The sequence below is a fragment of the Electrophorus electricus genome, chromosome 12 (genome assembly GCF_041902795.1).
Source record: "Electrophorus electricus isolate QZ-2024a chromosome 12, ASM4190279v1, whole genome shotgun sequence".
Taxonomy (NCBI): Eukaryota; Metazoa; Chordata; class Actinopteri; order Gymnotiformes; family Gymnotidae; genus Electrophorus; species Electrophorus electricus.
In genome coordinates, this window is record NC_137508.1 from 20,682,041 (window position 1) to 20,701,972 (window position 19,932).

At 41.7% G+C, this 19,932-nt stretch overlaps 3 protein-coding genes across 9 annotated transcripts in view; 2 read left to right on the top strand and 1 right to left on the bottom strand.

Annotated features, from left to right (window-relative positions):
- The window catches only part of zmp:0000000755 (phosphofurin acidic cluster sorting protein 2), a 57,292-nt gene extending 51,224 nt beyond the window's left edge, over positions 1 to 6,068 (top strand). For 4 of the 5 annotated variants that reach the window (XM_081724307.1, XM_027010531.3, XM_081724308.1 and 1 more), the window contains 6 exons: positions 1,874 to 1,916; positions 2,001 to 2,043; positions 2,389 to 2,521; positions 2,699 to 2,922; positions 3,468 to 3,599; positions 3,824 to 6,068. In XM_081724307.1, the coding sequence (XP_081580433.1) occupies positions 1,874 to 1,916; positions 2,001 to 2,043; positions 2,389 to 2,521; positions 2,699 to 2,922; positions 3,468 to 3,599; positions 3,824 to 3,939 (691 nt within the window). In that variant the 3' untranslated portion in view covers positions 3,940 to 6,068. The remainder of the gene's footprint in view (positions 1 to 1,873; positions 1,917 to 2,000; positions 2,044 to 2,388; positions 2,522 to 2,698; positions 2,923 to 3,467; positions 3,600 to 3,823) is intronic. The other variant, XM_027010532.3, reaches the window with a different exon arrangement.
- A 92-nt stretch (positions 6,069 to 6,160) lies between these two features.
- Positions 6,161 to 9,153, bottom strand: mrpl2 (mitochondrial ribosomal protein L2). Its single transcript, XM_027010572.3, has 7 exons — positions 9,066 to 9,153; positions 8,591 to 8,688; positions 8,272 to 8,473; positions 7,782 to 7,923; positions 6,850 to 7,076; positions 6,671 to 6,744; positions 6,161 to 6,517 (listed from the first exon to the last, which is right to left on the bottom strand). The coding sequence occupies exons 2-7, from the start codon at positions 8,663 to 8,665 to the stop codon at positions 6,305 to 6,307; spliced, it is 933 nt and encodes a 310-aa protein (XP_026866373.1). The 5' UTR covers positions 8,666 to 8,688; positions 9,066 to 9,153; the 3' UTR covers positions 6,161 to 6,304.
- A 1,538-nt stretch (positions 9,154 to 10,691) lies between these two features.
- On the top strand, positions 10,692 to 18,545 carry l2hgdh (L-2-hydroxyglutarate dehydrogenase). 3 transcript variants are annotated; one of them, XM_027010564.2, is made up of 10 exons: positions 10,692 to 10,868; positions 11,452 to 11,564; positions 11,701 to 11,852; positions 11,990 to 12,121; positions 12,458 to 12,620; positions 12,755 to 12,789; positions 12,894 to 13,061; positions 13,617 to 13,774; positions 13,880 to 14,011; positions 16,709 to 18,545. In XM_027010564.2, exons 1-10 carry the CDS (start codon positions 10,771 to 10,773, stop codon positions 16,902 to 16,904), a joined length of 1,347 nt encoding a protein of 448 aa, XP_026866365.1. In that variant the 5' UTR covers positions 10,692 to 10,770; the 3' UTR covers positions 16,905 to 18,545. The 3 variants fall into 3 exon arrangements, with proteins under 3 accessions (XP_026866365.1, XP_081581147.1, XP_081581148.1); XM_081725021.1 differs by having other exon boundaries at positions 13,617 to 14,011; XM_081725022.1 differs by having other exon boundaries at positions 10,698 to 10,868; positions 11,432 to 11,564; positions 13,617 to 14,011.
- The last annotated feature ends 1,387 nt before the right edge of the window (positions 18,546 to 19,932 follow it).

Genomic DNA, 19,932 nt, shown 5'->3' on the forward strand with positions numbered 1-19,932 from the left:
CAAGTTCATCTTGCCTCCATTTCCAGTCCTGTCAGCATCACGGTTGGCTCGAACCTGTTGGTTTCCCCTCACACGTTAATTGGCTCTGTGATTACAGTGTGGTGTAATGTGGCCTGAACAAGCAGCTAATGGGCAATGCACACATCAGCTGCACATGGCCACACAGTGTGTCCACACCACGTACAAATGCAAGCCTGGTGGGGGGGGGGGGGACACTCAAAGCATCCTTTTCGTTTAGCTACAGCCAATTAAGCGCATAACTAACAGCAACCATTTGTCATGGTGAAGGTGAGAGGAGAGAGGGAAGCTTAAGCGTTCCTGCTGGGTCGGCCAGATGTCGCTCCGCTCACACCTGTCGTTCGCCACCACAGGCGTTCGTCACACCCATCCACCGTCCACTGTGAACACACGTGACACAAACACGCCTGTGACACGTGACACTGTTGACTTAAACCAATTTAATGACTCAGCTGCAGACTGAGTGCTGTTATTATGGAGCCCCTCATACATAGAACATTTCCATTTACCAGCTGTTCTAACCAATAACTGTGTGTAAGTAATGTGTGTATGGTTGCAACATATGACATTTATTTCATAAGTAATGCAAACAAAGGATCTATATCTCTTGTGACAGCTACTGTCAGTGATGGACGTGTGGAGCTGACTGTATTATATTATAAGGCATGTATTGCAAGATGCCTTAGGGTATGCTGTCATTTGTCATTGTAGTGGTGATTTAATGCATGAAGGGATGGCAATTATTGTAGCCAACTGCACGCTTGTGAGCAGGAACATGGCACAGAGGTTATTTCTGATTGGAGGCTCTAGCAGGCTTAGGCTTCCCGTGGGCCAGTCGCTTTGCAGGTGTGAGTTGAGGCCGCATCGTCTCCCTCAGTGTGTGCAGCGAGCGTGAATGTGTGCGGTGAAAGGCAGTGATCGTGTTGGCACGTCACACACACGGTCTTGGTGTGTATGCTGCGATATGCAGCATGTTGAAAGAGCATTCCTTGTGAATTTACAAAAAAACTCGGGGTTGTTGGAACTGATGTATCTTTATCAGCCAACACCAAAGCCTGCATAAAACACCTACACTGGGATAATGTGGTTCTCTTAGTCAACAAGCATGAATGTTACAGTTAAAGAAAGTAAAGCAGCTGGTCCACCACAAAATGAACACACCCACACACAGGAAATCATTTCTAGACCGCTTCTGTAGCCTATTCTCTAGCACCCTCTGCTGGAAGATTGCTTTATGGTAGATTTACCGTTCTCAGTTGCTCTCTTCTTACTCTTATACGAAACATTTAACTCTAAGGAAAAGAGTCAAAGAAATGAACGATGAATGTAGTGCTTTTCACAGAACACATCGCTAAGTGAGGGGTGGAGTGAATCTGCCAGACTGCTGCCAGTGATTTTGAGCCAGTCGTATCAAAGGTGCCATGGTGTGGCATGAATCCTGGCATAGTGCACAAAGACCTCCAGTCACAACGTTAACAGCAGGTCTGAGTGTCTTTGTGATCTCCCTCTTCTATGTCCAGATGACGCATAATCAAACCCTGAAATCCGGTGAGGGTAGAGCTTAACGTAACACAGCCTCCATTTCAGTCTTTGTCTTCAACTCAGTTCAGCCTGCTACACATTTTTTTCTTCAAGCAGCAAATGATCAAGAGGACGTGCTCCCACGTTTCATTGTGATGTGTTCTGTTGCTGTCCATTTGGACCTTGCTCCACCACACAGACAATGTCCCACTCCCTGCGATGGGACATAGAGATGTCCATTGTCGATGTGAGCCCTCAAAGTGCTGATACTATCCATGCTTATCTTGGTGCAAGTTGTTCTTCTCAAAGGCAACTGTCCTCGTTTTCTCCCCAGCCCGGATGAAGACTCCTGCCAAAAATTTGTGCCGTTTATCGGGGTAAGCTTTTGCTTTTACTGGTTGCAAATACAGATCACAACTTGTAAAAGGAGATTTGGAAATAACTCCCTCTTGTTATCCCAGGTTGTGAAGGTGGGAATAGTGGAGCACAGTGTATCAACATCCGGTGAGATTTTTCCTACATCCTTCATAAACATCATAAATCAAGAGCCCCAAGACACAAGCCCCACGACTGGTTTCGGTGGCAGCAACCATTAATCCTAATTTCACATCACTTATGGGAAGGCTCTTGACTGACAGGAAGGCCCTCACCAAACTTATATGCATGAGCACTAAGAGACAAAGCAGCACTGGGTTGACTGCTGATCTGTTTCAGCATTTAGCATGCAGGCGTCTTGTTCCAAAGAACGGTTTATCAGAGAGAAATTATAGAGTTGAATGATAGTTTTACTGCGCTGTACCTGCAGGAAGTGTGGAATGTGTAGGCACTCTTCTCCTCTTGCCCTCCTAGTGGACTCCGATGATGCCGTGGGCAGCAGCGTTCTGGCCTCACCCACATCCCAGGTAGCCACGCCCTGTGGGAAAGACATCTGTGGAACCCCCCCTCCATCTCCTTCTGTTACTGCAAGCCTGTCTGGAGCTAGGTATGCTGCTGTCATACTAGATGCACCAGATTCTACTACAGCCCAATACTGGACAATCTAATTTACATTTACAGAGCCAGCCTCAGTGCATGTCACTTCAGTTCCTACATACAAAATGATTTATGGACGAGGTGACTAATGAAAGTGCTGTGTTTGTGTGTGTGTTTTGTCCCTCAGTTCCCCAGGCGCGAGTGCTGAGCTGATGGGTCTGCAGGTGGACTACTGGACGTGGCATGGAGCAGAGAGGAAGCGTGAGGGTGAGAAGAAGGAGGCGGGGCTAAAGAACACCTTAAAGAGCAACTTCCGCTCTCTACAGGTGAGCCGTCTGCCCTGTAGGGGCGAGCTTATCCCGCCCCCCTGCATGGCCATGACTGTCGTCACCAAGGAGAAGAACAAGAAAGGTCAGCCTAACACACACACACACACACACACACACACACACACACACACACACACACAATGGTGACCTGATTAGCATTATCAGTATAATCAGAGTTAGTGATGCAGTGCTATCCATATATAATACACTTATAAGTACACTGTTAGTCATTTTGCTCCCTTGTATTCATTGTCATTTTTAATTAATTTTATATTCCTGTCATTGATTATTTACAAGCACTATGTGGTTCAAATCATAATAAAAAAAGTATACCATGTGTTCAGATTTAACAGAAAAAGCCTTCATCGGCTCCACAAAGCACAGTGTAACAGCACTGAGAACATTCGGTGAATTGAATGTATAACTTATAAATGTGTAACTTAAGGCTATACTATTACAGTGTTGACAGTGCCTTGTTTTTGCCGTGCAGTGCTGTTACAGTTTTGTGCAGTGCAATGTGAGGCTGTGCTGTTATTGCAGTGCTGTGTAGGACAGCTTCGCAATGTTTTGTTGTTGTTGTCTAGTGCACCAGCCACTGTTGCAGTGCAGTGTGTGTGTGTTTATCAGGTGTGCATTCTGCTTCAGTGATCTTCCTCAGTAAGAAGATGAAGGAGAAGGAGCCGGACTCGAAGAGTCAGGTGATCGATGGCATTAGCCGACTCATCTGTACCGCCAAGCACCAGCAAACCATGCTCAGAGGTAAGCAATTGATAAATTGATCATTTGACCAGCTCATCAGTGCACCCATCAGCACAAGCACAGTTAGGCAGTGCTGCCATCTGCAGGAGGGCAGACTTTGTCATGCTCAAGAGACTGCCTACAATCTGCAGGTGTGTGTGTGTGTGTGTGTGTGTGTGTGTGTGTGTGTGTGTGTGTGTGTGTGTGTGTGTGTGTGTGTGTGTGTGTGTGTGTGTGTGTTGCAGTGTCCATAGATGGGGTGGAGTGGAACGATGTGAAGTTTTTCCAGCTGGCTGCCCAATGGCCCACCCATGTCAAACACTTTCCTGTGGGGGTCTTTGGCTACACTAAACCCACATAACCCACCTCCTGAAACCCTTGAGTCCCAGAACAATATGGGATTGGGGGGGGGGGGGGGGTGCAAGCCAATTCAACGTAGCAGCAAGCAGCTTCCTGTGGAAACTGTACTGTCTCATTTTTGGTGTTTTCAGATTTATATTGGTCTGTTATACTGATAGCTGTTTTGTTGTTTTTTGTTGGCTACTATTTTATATAAAAAAATATGCTGCCACTTCTAAAAGAAAATGTATTTTTAATTCTTGACAAATCGCCACCTTACGATGGCAGCTATTTATGCACTTTGTGTGTATGCATTTGTTTTGTTTTATGTTTATACCATTTAAGTGAAATGCTGTGAATGTTGTCATGTATAGTGTGGGTGTGTATATGTATTTGTATTTGTTTATCTGCAATTTTTGTTAGGCAGAGAGGAATATAGCTGTGAATTTCAGACCTCCTGAATGCAATGTGCTGGGGGGGTGGGGTTTTGGGGTTTGTTTGTTTTTTGTGGGTCAGTGATTAAACTTTTTAAAGCATTTTTTTAAACTATGACAGACAATACCTAATGTATTAATCTGCCTGGTTACTATTACAGCACATTGTGTTAGAGGGGGTAAAAATTGGAATGTAGCGAACAAAAAGCAGGGTAGAGCAGAGAGTACAGTTAAAGTATTAGAGCACTCATTCAGACCCAGGCAGAGTACAATTAAAGTTCTACAGCACTCGTACAGGCACTTTAAATGCGGCTCCACTAGCCTGAAAGATTTTTAGGCATTTCTTGATGTAGCTCGCTGGTTTGGAATGAAGCTGTACCAACATCAGACAGGTGGTTCATGCCACAGCTACCGAAACCCACCAGCTCACCTAGTAGTGCAACATGAAGGAACATATAGTACTTCTACACTAACATGCCTGGGTGTCCTCATACCAAAATATATCGTTTATAGTGTCTTTTATACGGGAGAGTTCCGCTCTGAAGCTCAGAATGTATTTTCCAGACATTGGTTATAAAAGATGAACTGATTATTTCATGCATATGTGAAATGGAAGCTTTAAAATAGAAATCTCCAGAAAATTATATGCAAGGTCAGTAGTGAGCAACAGGTTTATATCCAAATACACCTGCTAGTGTGATAGATCAAGATCATACTGGTTTTTAAGCTTTGCCAAACCTGGGCAGAGAAACATTGGCCACCAATCAAAAGATCAGACTGAACTGTGTTGAGAAATTGTCCCCAACAGAGAGTGACTGAATTGAATACTGTTTTTTGTATCGTCAGAATGATGATTCTGATTGGGTTGTGTGATTTGGATGGAATCTATAGGAACACTGTTTCCTCTTGGGACATTTTAAAAGTACTACAAGTGACATTTTTCTAAGTATTATGTTGGTTACCAGTGCTTCTCCATTTGATGAAAGAGAAAACACTCAACTTCTCCTTAAGTGTTTGTTGGCAGGAATTCTGTTACCTGACTATGGCAGTTTACTATTTCTTATGTTTACAATTTGTTCTGATTTTAAATTTTTTTTATTTTGGATTGACAGGAAGAACTGGACAGTCAGAGGTGATAATATTGATAAATATGCATGGATGTGTGTCAGCACTTTTGACAAGAGAAATTTGTAAACGATGACAAATGAACCGCTTTGGGGAGGGAACGTGACTCTCTGTGATCTGGCTGCTGTTGCTCACCTCACGAGACCCACTCTAGCCCCGCTCACACGTCCTTCGCCTTAGAGAAAACTTCTAAGCAGGTCTTGTTAAACTGAGGTCCACATCTCACCATCTAATTTCACTCATGATGATCTTCCCTAACCGTGTCCGTTTTGCATCTCGGGGCTGAATGCTGTACTGTAATGTCCGTGGGTCTAGCCAATTTCACAGCACCAGCACTGCAGCAGTTCCTGAAGGAATAAACCCTTTAAGCAGGGAGCCACAGCCCCATGGCAGGAGTTTCACTTTCAGTCTGCTTGGGAGATCTATGAAAGGCATCTTTGCACAAAACCTGTTTGAAATTATGGTTGTACTTTTAAGTCTACCACTAATGGGAAAAACTTGGCATAATCTTTGCATGTGTATGACAAATGTACAAAATTTTATATTTTATTTCTTTCCATTCTGTGTTTAATTAATAAAATACTTCCAAGTTCCTGTGGGTACCTTTCACTCCACCCCATCTTTCAAGGACAGAGCAGTTGACTAACGTTCAAATATATTTGACAAAGCAGCATGTGCTGCACATTTAAACACAGGATTTATTGCATTTTATTCGACTTTGTTGGCAAACCTTAGAGAAAGGCAACTGACTCTCTGAACACATACACAGCCTGAATTGTGACTCCAGCCTATAGGAACAGTTGCTCTTGCTTCCTCTCCCTCTAGCACTTATGATTTGGCAGCTACAGAGGGCAGGTTGACGTAACACTTCATGGGTGGCAGGGGTCGGATCTTGCGGCCTGCCCAGCCGCCCTTCCTGTGCCACTTGCCGCTGGACGGCCTGATGCCCAGCCAGCGGTTACGGCCCGCCTTCCCAATCACGCGCTTGTTGTGGTCGATGTTGGACACCTTGCCCACAGTGGCCATGCACATTTCTGATATCTGTGCACAGGATCGTAGGTCAAGTTTAAGGCATTCTCGAAGATCAGCACACCTAGCAGGTTAGCAAGTGTTGCTAACCCTGAGTTTATGCATAAATCGGAAAGAAAAAAAAAATGTGATAAATCTGACCAATGATAAGCCAGCTGCACTTACCTGAATTTGATGTTTGGAAGGCAGCTGAATGATTGCTGTCCCATTCACTTTGCGAAGTAAGACACCACAAGTGCCTGGGCAAAGATAATTTGAAACAATTCTGTACAAACAGATTATCTATCCAGCCATGAGTAAAATTAACGTAGGTGCTGAAGCAGTAGGCGAGAGCCTGGCAATACCTGCAGCACGGATGTACTGGGCTCCTTTGCCTGGGTACAGCTCCAAGTTGTTGATGAGAGTCCCAATAGGAAGGGCCCCCAGAGGATGGGCGTCACCCTCATTAGCCAATACTGCCATCCGTCCAATCTCAGTTGAGGTTTTGATCAGGTCTCCAGCCTGCATGTTCTCTGTGGCAATGATCCAACGCTTGCGGTTTCCTCCAGCAACCAGGGCAATGTCTGCTGTTCTGTCATACAAAAACAGCCAATGTTAACTCAGACAAAACTCCACCAGTTTGCCCCCTTTCAATGATGCATGAGAAATCTACTAGAGGGTTACCATCAACCCTTTGTGATAAACTACTTGCTTACTAATAAACTTGAATGAGTAAATTGTATATCCATGATGTCCTCCAAAAAATTGTGTCCTCTACACATTCATCTTGAATATTAACCCTAATCCCAAATTGTTAGTCCACTTTAAGGTGTAAGACTAATTTCCTCTCCAGTGTTAACTGCACATATAGAACGTTTTGTCCCATGTAAGCATAATTAAACGGATTAATGCACATAAGTGTTTTTCTATTCTAATGCTACATTGCATTAGTATTTTTAATCATGTATCTCATCTGATTACTGTATTCTGCACCCTATACAAAATTCACACATCCATATGTTTCATATTCATTTTTATATTTTTGAATGCTTTTATATAGGTGAATTTGTGCCTGTGTCTGTTTGAATGCATGGAAGATTTAGAGAAGGATATATGTGATGGTAATTCAGCTGTGTATTGCAAGATATTGTGTAACCAAAGACAAATCCCTTCTGTGTGTGAACATACTGTCTATTAACACCAGACTAGTTTTGCGTAGGCACAGAGAGCGAAAGAGTGTGTAGCACAGCTATGAAGGCCTGAAAGATGCTTGCGAGGCCAGGGGGAGGTCTCCTACCTGCACGGATCATATCGGACTTCAATAACCCTCTCTTCTATTAGCTGGCCCTCCTTGCCCGGTTCATATCGCAGGCGTTGGAAGTCTATCATGCGATATCTCTGCTTGTGGCCCCCTCCAATCCCATGCCTCCTGATCTTGCCTGCATTTCACAGGAAGAGATTGGGCCAAACCAATTCAATCAGCTATTATCTACATGGCACATTTCATACACAAGACAATTCAAGGTTATAAAAGTATAAGACAATTCATTTAACTATCATTGTAAAATGATAGTTAAATGTTGAAATTATGTAAAAAGAAGCATAACATGTTTTAAATAACAGTTTACAGTGTTAGACTGCATTTTATAGAATAAAACTACACCAAGTAGTTAGCATGTTCCAAACAGTGTTTGCTTTTCCAGCAAATTATTTATTCATGGAACTCTTTCCTCACACATACAACACTAAACACCGATTTACTGATACACAAGACAAGTGACACGCACCGGTGTGATCTCTTCCCCCAGTCTTCTTAACCCCAATGGGTCGAATCGTGTACTTGTCGCTCTGCTTCCACAGTGTTCTGTTCTGCCACACAGGCGCTGTTGTGAGGAACCCTCGTATGTGTGTCAGCGAGATGCTGGCAGGCGGTATGGCCAGAAGTGCATTTCTACCTGCCTGTGCATTCAGTGCAGCGTTCACTAAAACCTGTTAAATAAAACAAAGAGAAAACAGCGTCCAATTCGCGTATCGAAACGCTCGCAGCAGGTGCGAGGTTAGAGGCGGCAGCTTGATGCAACAACATATATAAAACGCTGCACTAACCGGAGATGAGATGAACTTTGAGCTGAGGGTGAAGGAAAGCGCATTCAAAGCACGGGAAATGAACGATACTGCCATTCCGAAAGATGAAACTGCAGCTCCTGGGGAATCAAAACAGTTTTGCTAGCTAAACAACTAGCTACCTTACAAGGTTTATTCGTGAAGACAGGTCATGCTACCAAACGACTTTTGACATTATAGCTGACTTAGAGTGCTGGATAGTTAATCAGCTAGCTAACTAACTAGAATTACCGTTAAAGTACAGTTTTAAAAGGCCAAAAAGACATAATTCTACTTCAAAATTACAATATAAAATAAATTGTTTCGACAGCTATACGATTTCTGCTAGCGTAGCTAGATACCACTGACTTCCATTGACAACTCTTAACCAAATGGCAGTTTGAGCAGCCTATTTTTATATCCGCGTTTTAAAGATTACTATTATCTTTATCTATTCTCTGTGACGAATATAACTTACGGGTTACTCAGGATATTTAAGATCTTGCTAACACTGCAAACTCATATGCTACCCCATGTCCTTCATTTAGTATCCGTTTAGTGTGAGGTGTCGCATTTTAATGACATCATGGATTTTTTTTAATACCAAAACAGGGTAAACTGTTCATGACAAATAACGAAAACATGCTTTGGAGCGAAACATTGATCCTATAAAATAGGTTTCATTGCAGTCTTTTGGTCCAGAGTTTTGGGCCTAATGCTATATTAAAGAAATTTTGAAGTCACCGATTTCTTTGTAGAGTCTATTTTACTGCATAGATTTGCTAGAATTACATTATCCATTAATTATTAGTGTTCAGAGATTTAGTCAGCTCTAATTAAATGGATGTTTTAAAATGAAGGCCTAAAATGACTGCTTAGACAAATGGGTAGAAATGTTTTAATTATTCTCTTACATATACATAAAAATATACAAAGACGTTTAACATTTCCAAAGCATTCTGAACGAGTAATATTTTTCACTTCTACTCAAAGGCTTTTTTTGCATTACTTTATATTTTTGTTTTAAAAACAAATCCTTTTAGGTTCATTAGGGCCTCAGACTAAGTTTATTATGATTTCATAGATGAATATATTTATTAAAAATTAGTTTTAGTTGTTTAGCCTTCAGAAAACTGTAAATAATGGCATAAGCAAATGCATGTATATATTATTTTTCTGCTAGAAACTGATCTGGCAAACTAATAACACATAATGAATAAATTTGTTTTTCAGAGAAAAACTTATGAGAATTGTGAGTTAGGGAATGACAAATGAAATACACAAAAACTGTAAGATTACTTTTTAAAGTGACCATAATCTTTAGACAGAGGTATTCAGATGAATTGGGGAGAACTAGTTCGTAGCTCTGTTTAGCATCCACACAGGAAACGTCTAAACACAGCAGTGCAGATGGAAGTGGTGACAGGCTAATATCTAAAGTCTCCATGACACTCATCCACAGGTTTGAATCTCATCAAAGGCATGCACAGCACATACTGATGAGCCTATTGGGTACAAATGGAGGGTCAGTGTTACATGCATATGAGCCTATTGGGCACATCTGGAGGGTCAGTGGTACATGCTGGTGGCTCCATGGTAGCCACCATGGTCCAGATGGGAGATGAGCAGGAACTTTCCTTGAGGGTCAGGCTGGCATCAGCATCAGGAGGGGCAGATGTACAGCTCAGCAAAGTAAAAATAATACTAACACTTAAAATGTTTCGACATATGCACTTTGCTTGCAGACCTCTGTCCAAAATGTCCTGTTTCACTGGATACCTGGTGTACTTCACTATAGTTTTGAATATCTCTAAATCTCTTATTATAGTACACTGCAGTTACACACCTGGAATCTTAATATAGACCAGGGTATAACAACCTAGCTAAAAAATATATTTTCAAATAGGTTCTGCTTTTGTAGGTTTAGTTATTGTGACTTAAACTGTTAGATGGAAAAATACAAGGAAAATATTACTCGTATATGCTGATATAACTGGCAAAAATATCCGTGAAATGAAAGCAATGTGTCCAATTAGTCGCTGGGCAGCGCCGAGTCGGTAGGGGCAGTAATGCGTTACGGCGTGTAGACTGCTGGAACCAGCAAGGGAACAGGAAGGTGACGCATAGACAGGGTGCTACGCAAACTAGCCACAGTGGACTGTGGCATATATGCATACACAAGTATGATACGGATTTTGGTTAGCGGTCAAGTGTGTGCTTCTTTATTTGTTAAAAGCCCCATATTTCTAAGATGTATTACGGTACGTCAACAGCACGTCGGGTGAGTAACCAACCCGTTAAACACCAGCGTCTCTTACTGTCAACAAGTCCATTGTTACCCAAGACTTGCTGGGTTGTTATTGAAAGTCAGCGCACAAGAGTTTTTACACAAACACATAACAGTCGCTACGAGCGATGAACAGAAAGTCCCAACAGTGGTTTGGTGCTGACAATATTCTGTAGTGTTTGGTTTTCTCAAAATAAAACCTGACTGACTAGACAATACATTTCTGGTAGCTTGCTGTTCGAGCAATAATAATTAAAATGCATCAAAGAGTAACGAACGGGGCGTATCCTAGTATCTTATAGCCTGCTAATCAATTTTCACAATTTAATTGCAGCCAAACACGGAAAACTTTGGTGTTTGGACTTTGGCTCTTTGGAAACGGGGGAGGACAGGGTCCAACAAAACTGCGATCACATAAACTGGGGGTTATGTCTAATCCCGTATGGTCTTGCAGCCTTATGTAGCTGTCGAGTATTGGTGTTTCCGATGTTCAGTTGACCACTAAAGGAAGTGTACTCCCGAACCGCGAATGGGGGAACGGTTTTGTTTCATTACAGAAATGCGTGTGCTGCAACAGGTACGACATAGCGGTGGTGGGCGGCGGGATCGTGGGTTTGGCCACAGCCAGGGAACTCGTGCTAAGGCACCCCAACCTCACTTTTATAGTGCTGGAGAAGGAGAAGGAACTTGGTAAGAGAGAACGCTTGCACTGGAGTGTATGAGCTAAAGCGGCTGGTGTTGTGTATACCCAATTTTAGGCACTAAGACTTCCACTGGTAAAACTTGATCTCTCTTTCTCTCTCTCTCTCTCTCTCTCTCTCTCTAGCTCTGCATCAGTCAGGCCATAACAGCGGTGTGATACACAGTGGGATCTACTACACACCAGGCTCTCTGAAAGCCCGCCTGTGTGTGCGGGGGGCATCTCTGGCCTATGCGTACTGTGATAGCAGAGCCATTCCCTACAGGAGATGCGGCAAAGTGAGAACCATCAACACTTAAAGCCCTCGGCCACATTTCAGTACTATATGTCTGTTGAAGCGTGTTTTTCTGTGTACATATCTATAAAGTGTGCCTATGCGTAAACATAAATTGTGTGTGTGTGTGTGTGTGTTCAGCTCATTGTGGCATTGGATAGAGAGGAGGTCCCGCGTCTGAAGGCCCTGTATGAACGCGGCCAGAAGAACAACGTGAAACAGATCAGTCTGATTGATGCAAGATCCATCCGAGAGAGAGAACCCTACTGCAGAGTGTGTGTGTGTGTGTGTGTGTGTGTGTGTGTGTGTGTGTGTGTGTGTGTGTGTGTGTGTGTGTGTGTGTGTAAAAGAGAGAGAATTCTGAGTATGGTTTCATGCTGTGACCATATAAATGTCCTTAATTGTAAGACATGGATTAGGCTACACGTGTAATGGATGTGTAATGCCTGTAACTCTCTGTTTAAAGAAACGGAGGCAGGGGCTTACCACACTCAGAGTATGTTTGTAGGACTGTTAGGTGGGTGTGAAGAGATGAGATCCTCTGAGCTCTCCTGTGAGATCTCCCGTCTCCTCTGTGCTGTGTGTGCCTTTGTTTGTGTGCGTGTTAAGGGGATAATGGCTCTAGACTCCCCCTATACTGGCATTGTGGACTGGCGCTTGGTGGCGCTATCCTATGGCAAGGACTTCCAGCAGGCTGGAGGAGCCATAATAACAGGGTTTGAGGCCACTCACATCGCCATGGCAGCAGAGAGTCCAGCTGGGAGTTCAGAGGGTAGGTCTTGTTGTCTGCTCTTGTTTTTTCACTCTCTTATATATGCTGTTAATACTGTTGCCTGATTGGTCAGAAGGCTGAGCTCTACCTGCACAGGTTTAAGATGAAATGCTAGTGTTCTTTTCTTGTTTCAGGTCTGAAGTACCCTGTTGCTGTCCGAAGCTCAACGGTAAGCCCGGTTCTGATTTTTAACTTATCTGTGGAATAGTTTGTTATTACAAATGGCTGAAGTGTGGTCTCTGGCTGTATGGGTGTGTATGTGTGCAAGCACAGGGTGAGGAGGTTCGGTGTCGCTTTGTGCTGACGTGTGGTGGCCTCTACTCCGACCGTCTTGCCGAGATCTCTGGCTGTAGGGCAGAACCCCGAATCATCCCCTTCAGGGGAGATTACTTGGTGCTGAAACCAGAGAAGAGCTATCTCATCAGGGGCAACATCTATCCTGTGAGCGTCTCTCACACACACACACGCAGACAGACAAATTCCTACATCATTTATCAAGGAGTACCCCCAAATGTGCTCACACACCCGCACATACATATTCGTAGCTCATTTTATCTCACTTGTTGATTGGCAGAGAAGAGTTTTTATATGAAATAAATAGTTCTCCAGGAAGTTCAATTTCCCCACCTTTGCAGTATTATTTAAGAATTATGTGTTCAGCATGATATTGATCAAAATTGATGCTCTTGTCTGCTGTGTGATCTCTGCTACCATCTGGAGTTTAACAACATTATCATCTACAAAAGAATTTCACAGAGGATTGTTAATAGTGTGAATTTGTTGATGGGGTGGTGTTTATTTGGGAGTTTCGTGCTATCTGGTTTGTTTACTACTACTTCCTGGATCTGGAACTTAGCTTCACTTAGTTCCATATGACTCCTCCCATTTGGACTCTGGGATGTCCAGCTCATATGCTTTGCATATACTCCTGTCTATGATTCCTGCCACTCAGGACTCGGGTCCAATCTGGTGTGCCTGTGTGTGCATTTGCTGTAGGTGCCAGACCCACGGTTTCCGTTCCTGGGGGTGCACTTCACGCCCCGTATGGACGGCAGTGTGTGGCTCGGACCAAACGCTGTGCTTGCGTTCAAACGTGAGGGCTACAGGATATGCGACTTCAACAGCAATGACTTTGTAGACGCCCTTTCCTTTAGGCATGCGCTCACCTCCGGCACTTTAATTCACTCAGTCAATATGAAGGAAATGCATTTAAAACACTTTGCTTTATCACTGTGTGTGTTTGTGTGCACCTTCTGTAGAGGTCTGCATAGGCTGGTAATGAAGAACGTGACGTATGGACTAGGTGAGATGTACCGAGGGATGTTTATTAGCGCACAGGTGAAGATTCTGCAGAAGTACATACCTGAGCTTGGCCACAATGATGTAGTCAGGTAAACTCACACACTACCTCACACATATACACAGAAACACATGTTCCTGATGGCAGATTGTGGTACTGATGCTCTGTGAGTGTATATGAGTAATGTAATATAATATAAAAAAATAACATACACATATGTATATTGTATTTGTGTGTGTTATTTATTTATTTATTTGGGCATTTCGTGCTGGCTGATTGGTTTACTGCTACTTCCTGGATCTGGATCTTAGCTTCACTTAGCTCCGTATGACTCCTCAGCTCATATGCTCCTGTCTATGATTCCTGCCACTCAGGACTCGGGTCCTGTCTGGGAGCTATCGCTGTCTTTATTCAACTCCTCAATTAAACAAAAAAAAGAGATTGAGACAATTGAATAACATGGAGGAAACAATAACAATGAATAGTGTCAAAAGGCCAGTTTTTTTACAACAGAACCCTTTTCCATAGCCCCAAACACAGCTCACATTCGCACACGCACACACTCACAAATAGACACTAACATCAATTAAGGGGGGGGGGGGGTAATCTGCCGGCATTGTCTGTAGTGAAATGAAAAATAAAAGGAAAGAATTCCACTTAGAATAAAATACAGCACTGTTACCCTTTAATGTGAATCTTATCTTTTCCAGTCTAAGGAAACACTTTGTATCTCAAAGCCACATTGAGACTGAAAGTAGTTTTGTAGATTTCCACAGTAGCAAAATATGCTGCCTTGCCAAGAGAGAGGTGAATATCTGACTGAACTATAGTTAATGAGGACGAACCAGAGGAGACACTGAGTATAGTGATAGAGGGGCATGAGTTGATGCCTAAAACCCTTGACATTATTCTAAAATAATCAGACCAAAATGTATGTATAGTGGCACAGAAATAAAACATATGACTTAAAGTACATGTTGAGGCAGAGCACAGTGATCATTGATTACATTAGGGTAGAATTTATATAGCTGTGACTTAGACTGGCGAACTCTATGTAGTACTTTGAACTGTATCAGTTGAAGTCTGGCACAACGTGCACTGGATCATTTTCTGCTTATCACTTTGTCCCACAATTGTTCAGTAAAAACAGTATCTATCTCATATTCACAACCTCTCCTAATCTTATTGAAAAAACATATATTCAAGGCCATAAACTGTGAACATATCCTGGATATAAGTGATTTTTGGGAAAGGTCTAGTGTCTACTGTGGGGAAACTGGTATACTTTGAAAAGGAAGAGAAAGTATAGTGTCTAACCTGAAAATAATAAAATAAACACTTTAAACACTGAGTGCCACTGTTATGTGATAATTCATTCTCACATGTACTCCTCTAGTATTACTCTTTCCGCTATGGGTGGATACACAGTCAGGGATCTGCTTCCCTATAACTGAGAGTCTACTGACTCTTTCTTGGATCTCTGTAATCTGTCTGAGAGTTCTGTTAACCTTTGTTTAGCAGACTCCAGGGACTCGCTTATGAATGCTTCGGTAGCCAAGCATCATACCCCATTTATACCCCATTCTGGTGCTCTGATGCCAATACATGTTGTCTGTATCTGATTTTCGAGGTTTGTTCCTTGTATTTTGTGGCTTAGCTTCTGAAGCATGACTATTGCAGCAGCATATACAAACTTCTTGGTTTCAGTTGCTGGGGTTGTGGTTATTTGTATTTCATATTCATAATGTTTGTTTAGTAATATTTGAAAACAGACTGTCTGGTATCTCGCCACTACATCAAGCACAGCCTGCAGCTGACAGTCGTTAGCTTAGGCATGATCATCTGCCATGTCCACAGCCAGGCCGGACAATGTGCCCACTATATACTCCAGTTTTTCTGGATTCCTTTTGCATTCTGACCATTCTGTCTCAGATCAGTAGGTGTTAGATTTTGGCAGTGGCATTTCCCCTTTATTTCATCCATCCCCAGTTGTGATAGGAGGCATCGTTCGACGTTTGAGCACTGGATAAATAGTTTGCCTGTGAGTGTAGATGAAGGTCTTTTTCTCATGCACTTCATGTAATTTGTTTTCATTGCTGCTGTGATAGCATTCTTTTAGCTCCATGTTGTCCAACTTCCTCTATCTAAGGTTTGTTCCAGTAGTTCCACTTACCATCGAATTATCCTGGTCCCTCGATATTCAAAAAGGAGCGCGTTAATCCGGGCAATGTCTGAGTCCGTGCCTTGTATGCTACACTGCAAATGTTTTTTTACAATTTGTCATTTTCTTTACATTACAATTGTGTACTATACTACACTATATACCACTACTTCTATATCTTCTATATAATTGCAGATACTCCCTGGAGTCTTCTATTTTTCATGAGTGATATATACATAAATGTGCATGTATAAATATGTTTAAACACACATAAATGTTATGCATTTTGCCTAAGATTCTAGGGAGTAACTACTGTAACTAGATAACGATGTAGCGATAGTAAAATTGCAGTTTAGTACATGATTCCAAAAAACAAGACGTTTCCCTAGTAAGTGCCTGTCTCTCCTGTCTCTGTTTAGGTAGGTAGGTAAGTATGTAAGTGTGCATATATAGAAGTAGTCATAATTGTAATGAAGCACTTTCGGTCCTCTGTCCTCTTACCCTATAAACCTTGTGTACTTCAATACAATTTTGACTGCCTCTACAATTTTTTGACTACCTCTACGTACACTGAAGCTACTCCTAGGAATCTTCTTCAGAAGTGTGTGTGTGCGCGCATCCCTGCAGGGGGCCGTCAGGAGTGCGAGCTCAGGCGCTGGATGCTGACGGGAACCTGGTGGATGATTTCGCGTTTGATGGTGGTGTGGACGAACTGGGTCGCAGAGTACTCCATGTGCGCAATGCCCCGTCACCTGCGGCAACCTCTTCCCTCGCCATTGCTGAGATGATTGCTGATGAACTTGAGGCACGGTTCACCCTATAGGCAGGAGTAAGACTGTGGCAGACGTGTTATAAAAGCAGTACAGTAAGAGCTAGTAGGACAATATCACCACTGCTTCCTCTAGCCTTGCAATAATTAGGAATGAGCTCATTGGTTCCACAAGGTGTTGCTCTGTATAAACACACAATAACGACTCTCTGCTGGAATTCTCTTTGTGGTGTGTTAGGGAGGCAGGAGCTCGCCACAATTGTTTCAATGTTGGAAACAGCTGTGGTGAACGAGGGCAAAATCTTTATGATGACAATGCAGATGTCAGCCAACTGGCAGCTCGGAGACTCAAACACACAGCTTGCAAGCATTAAAGTATTTGTTGATATGCTGCCGTGTGTATATGTGTGTGTTTTGTTGTGGAGAGAAAACAAAAGGGGAACAGCCAAAGGGCCTTCAGTTGCTCAGTCTTCGGTTTTCTCAGGACTTGCAGACCAGTAGACTTAACATGCACATTCCCAGAAGAATCCACAGTGCAGATGGGCTGTCTAATTCTGCCATTCAGCTATGCTGTAAGAGAAGTGATATACACTATTGCAAACTTCCAGTCTGCTTGAGAGGCAGGCTTCAGCAGACTTTGCCTGTAGATTTAACCAAACATAGAAGTGACAACTAACATAAAAGAGGAATGATTTTGATCATGGATTTTTATTTAAATGTAACTAGCATGTTACATATGGAATGATGTATCCAATTTTATTTTATTTTATTTTATTGTTTTATAACTTCTTATATTTGATTATAGTTCCACTGGCAATGACAATGTAACGTATTCTGTAATATGTTGAGATAAATTGCATATATCTGTACCTGGAGGGCAAGAGCCTGAACAATTGGATTGGGTAATAAAACCCACTGCAATTACATACAATTACGTAAACAACAACAACAGTAATGATTGTATATCTTACTTTCAGCATATTTTGGTGTCAATGTTAACCATGGAATCGAGTCAAGCTGAATTTCCCTAGCACTTTTTGCATGCTTGCAGCTGTGTGGGCTGATGATCATCTCCATAAACATCGCAGAATCCAAGTCCAAAGTTTGAGAGACTTGTGTCCATGGGTCCTTTGTCCAGAGATACAGTTTCCTTGATGTGTGAGCAGTATCACTGGAAGCCTCCTCATTTTAGAGACTGTTTTTATTTAGAATTCCATCTTGCAGAATAATACTGTACCTGTGGAGCTCAGTAAAATATGTAATTACACTCAGTATGGTTGTTTAACTGATGTGAAGTAAGATGTGTGTACTGGGGCCAATGTTGGATGTTGGATGGTTTTTCTTTGCTTTTAAAATAGCATTTGTAGTTAAAATTTTGCTAATCAGTATATACTTTGAAAAGTATTAAATCAATCTTCATAATTTTGAAAAGTGGATAATGATATTTTTTCCAATGTGGTGCAGGACTTTTGCAGGTCTGAAATCTAGGATCTTCCATGGTGGTGTTGTAATTGTTTTACTTGGTTAAGTCGCTACAGACATTTAACCAAGATAAAGATAAAGTATATGCTTAAAAAGAAATGAATGTGTATGCAAACCCTATGTAAATCTTTGGGAATTTTTTATATTAAAAATGTTATTCAACATTTTAGTTAGTTATATTTGATAAAGTACACAATAAAGACCTTTCTTTCAGTGCAGACACTAAACTTTCGTCATTTGAAGGTCATGTAGTATCTGTGGGCTGAGGTACTACTACCTAATAATTAATGAATTATATGACATTCGTTTGTGGCATGGTTATGTCCACCTGGGGGCAGTGCAGAGCTGCTGCATGTCCTTGTCAACTTCATACCTTTAGGGATGTCACTTGTAATCTTGGAGAAGCTATGCACTGCACAGATCAGTGCTTTGCCTCTTTTGGCTTATGAAGGATATAATAAGTACCTGAAGTACAATGAATGGTGTGGCTTAGATGAGCAAAATCACTAAAATGTGCAGTTCTGCTATCCTGTGTGGGACTGAGAACCAATGGGTTGTGCAAGATGCATTCGCCATTTTGCTGGCTCACAGATGACCACCGCATAAAAAGAGGAAGCAGCCAGTGGCCAGTAAAATATCACAATTCTTTCTCTGTGTAGGATGTAAAGTAAGTAAAAGCATATCTGTCTAAATGTTGAAAGTGAATGTAAATATCTGGCAGTTAAATATTTCAATGTTTTTTTCATATATCACTGCTCACAAACAGGCCAAAACGTCTGCACTGCATGTCCATGAGAGTTTAGGTTCTGTAGATTTTGCGATTAGTTAGTAGCTACCAGTGGAAGGTATCGTGACGACAGGAAGAGTTACCATGCCACTCATGCACATTTGAATAAATGTAGTGGCCTGATATGCTGGTAATGCTCCTTTACAGTTCTGCAAATGCTTACCATAAAGGGGCTTTGAGCAATATCTTCATGTGCAGTTTGTACCAGAATTGACCAGAACATTGGAATCTATCTCTTTATAAGTATTTGCCTAGAAATTGAATACAACTCCTTAAGATATGTAGACCTACTTTATTAGTGTTTGAGTAGAAATTGAATAGAGCTCCTTAAGACATGCAGACCTACTTTATTAGTGTTAGTGTTTGAGTAGAAATCGAATAGTTCCTTAAGACATGCAGCCCTACTTTCTTGTTTTCTGCCACTTCGCGGATTATCGGAATTTGTCCCATTCACGAATTATTGCGAGTTTTCTTTTTCGTACAACATAACTCCTACTATTTCTCTAATTTTGACATATTGTTTTAAAATAGAATTACTTTTCAGTATTTTTCCATTAAATGTATTTCTAATATTTTCTGAGTTTTTTTTCTTAAGGGTATTTTAATATAATTTATGTACACATGCTTAAAGCAAACAGAGTTTTATTTTAAATAGCCAATAATAAGGTTTTTGTTGTTATTTAGCATATCTATTTATTTTAAATTAATTGGTAATTAATTAATTTGTGATTTGTGTCCTTAACTAGGTAGGCTATTAGCAGAGCCTAAAAAAAATCAAGTGTTAACTAATATTAGTATCCAGAAAGGATTTTA

Excerpts from the sequence above, each read along its gene's own strand:
- mrpl2 (XM_027010572.3), bottom strand. The coding sequence starts at position 8,665 with ATGGCAGTATCGTTCATTTCCCGTGCTTTGAATGCGCTTTCCTTCACC. Across the intron at positions 7,077-7,781 it reads GTCCGATATGATCCGTGCAG|AACAGCAGACATTGCCCTGG; the intron begins GTAGGAGACCTC and ends TTTGTATGACAG. Across the intron at positions 6,518-6,670 it reads CTTCCAAACATCAAATTCAG|ATATCAGAAATGTGCATGGC; the intron begins GTAAGTGCAGCT and ends TCCTGTGCACAG.
- l2hgdh (XM_081725021.1), top strand. The coding sequence starts at position 10,771 with ATGATACGGATTTTGGTTAGCGGTCAAGTGTGTGCTTCTTTATTTGTT. Across the intron at positions 12,621-12,754 it reads TCCAGCTGGGAGTTCAGAGG|GTCTGAAGTACCCTGTTGCT; the intron begins GTAGGTCTTGTT and ends TTCTTGTTTCAG. Across the intron at positions 12,790-12,893 it reads TTGCTGTCCGAAGCTCAACG|GGTGAGGAGGTTCGGTGTCG; the intron begins GTAAGCCCGGTT and ends GTGCAAGCACAG.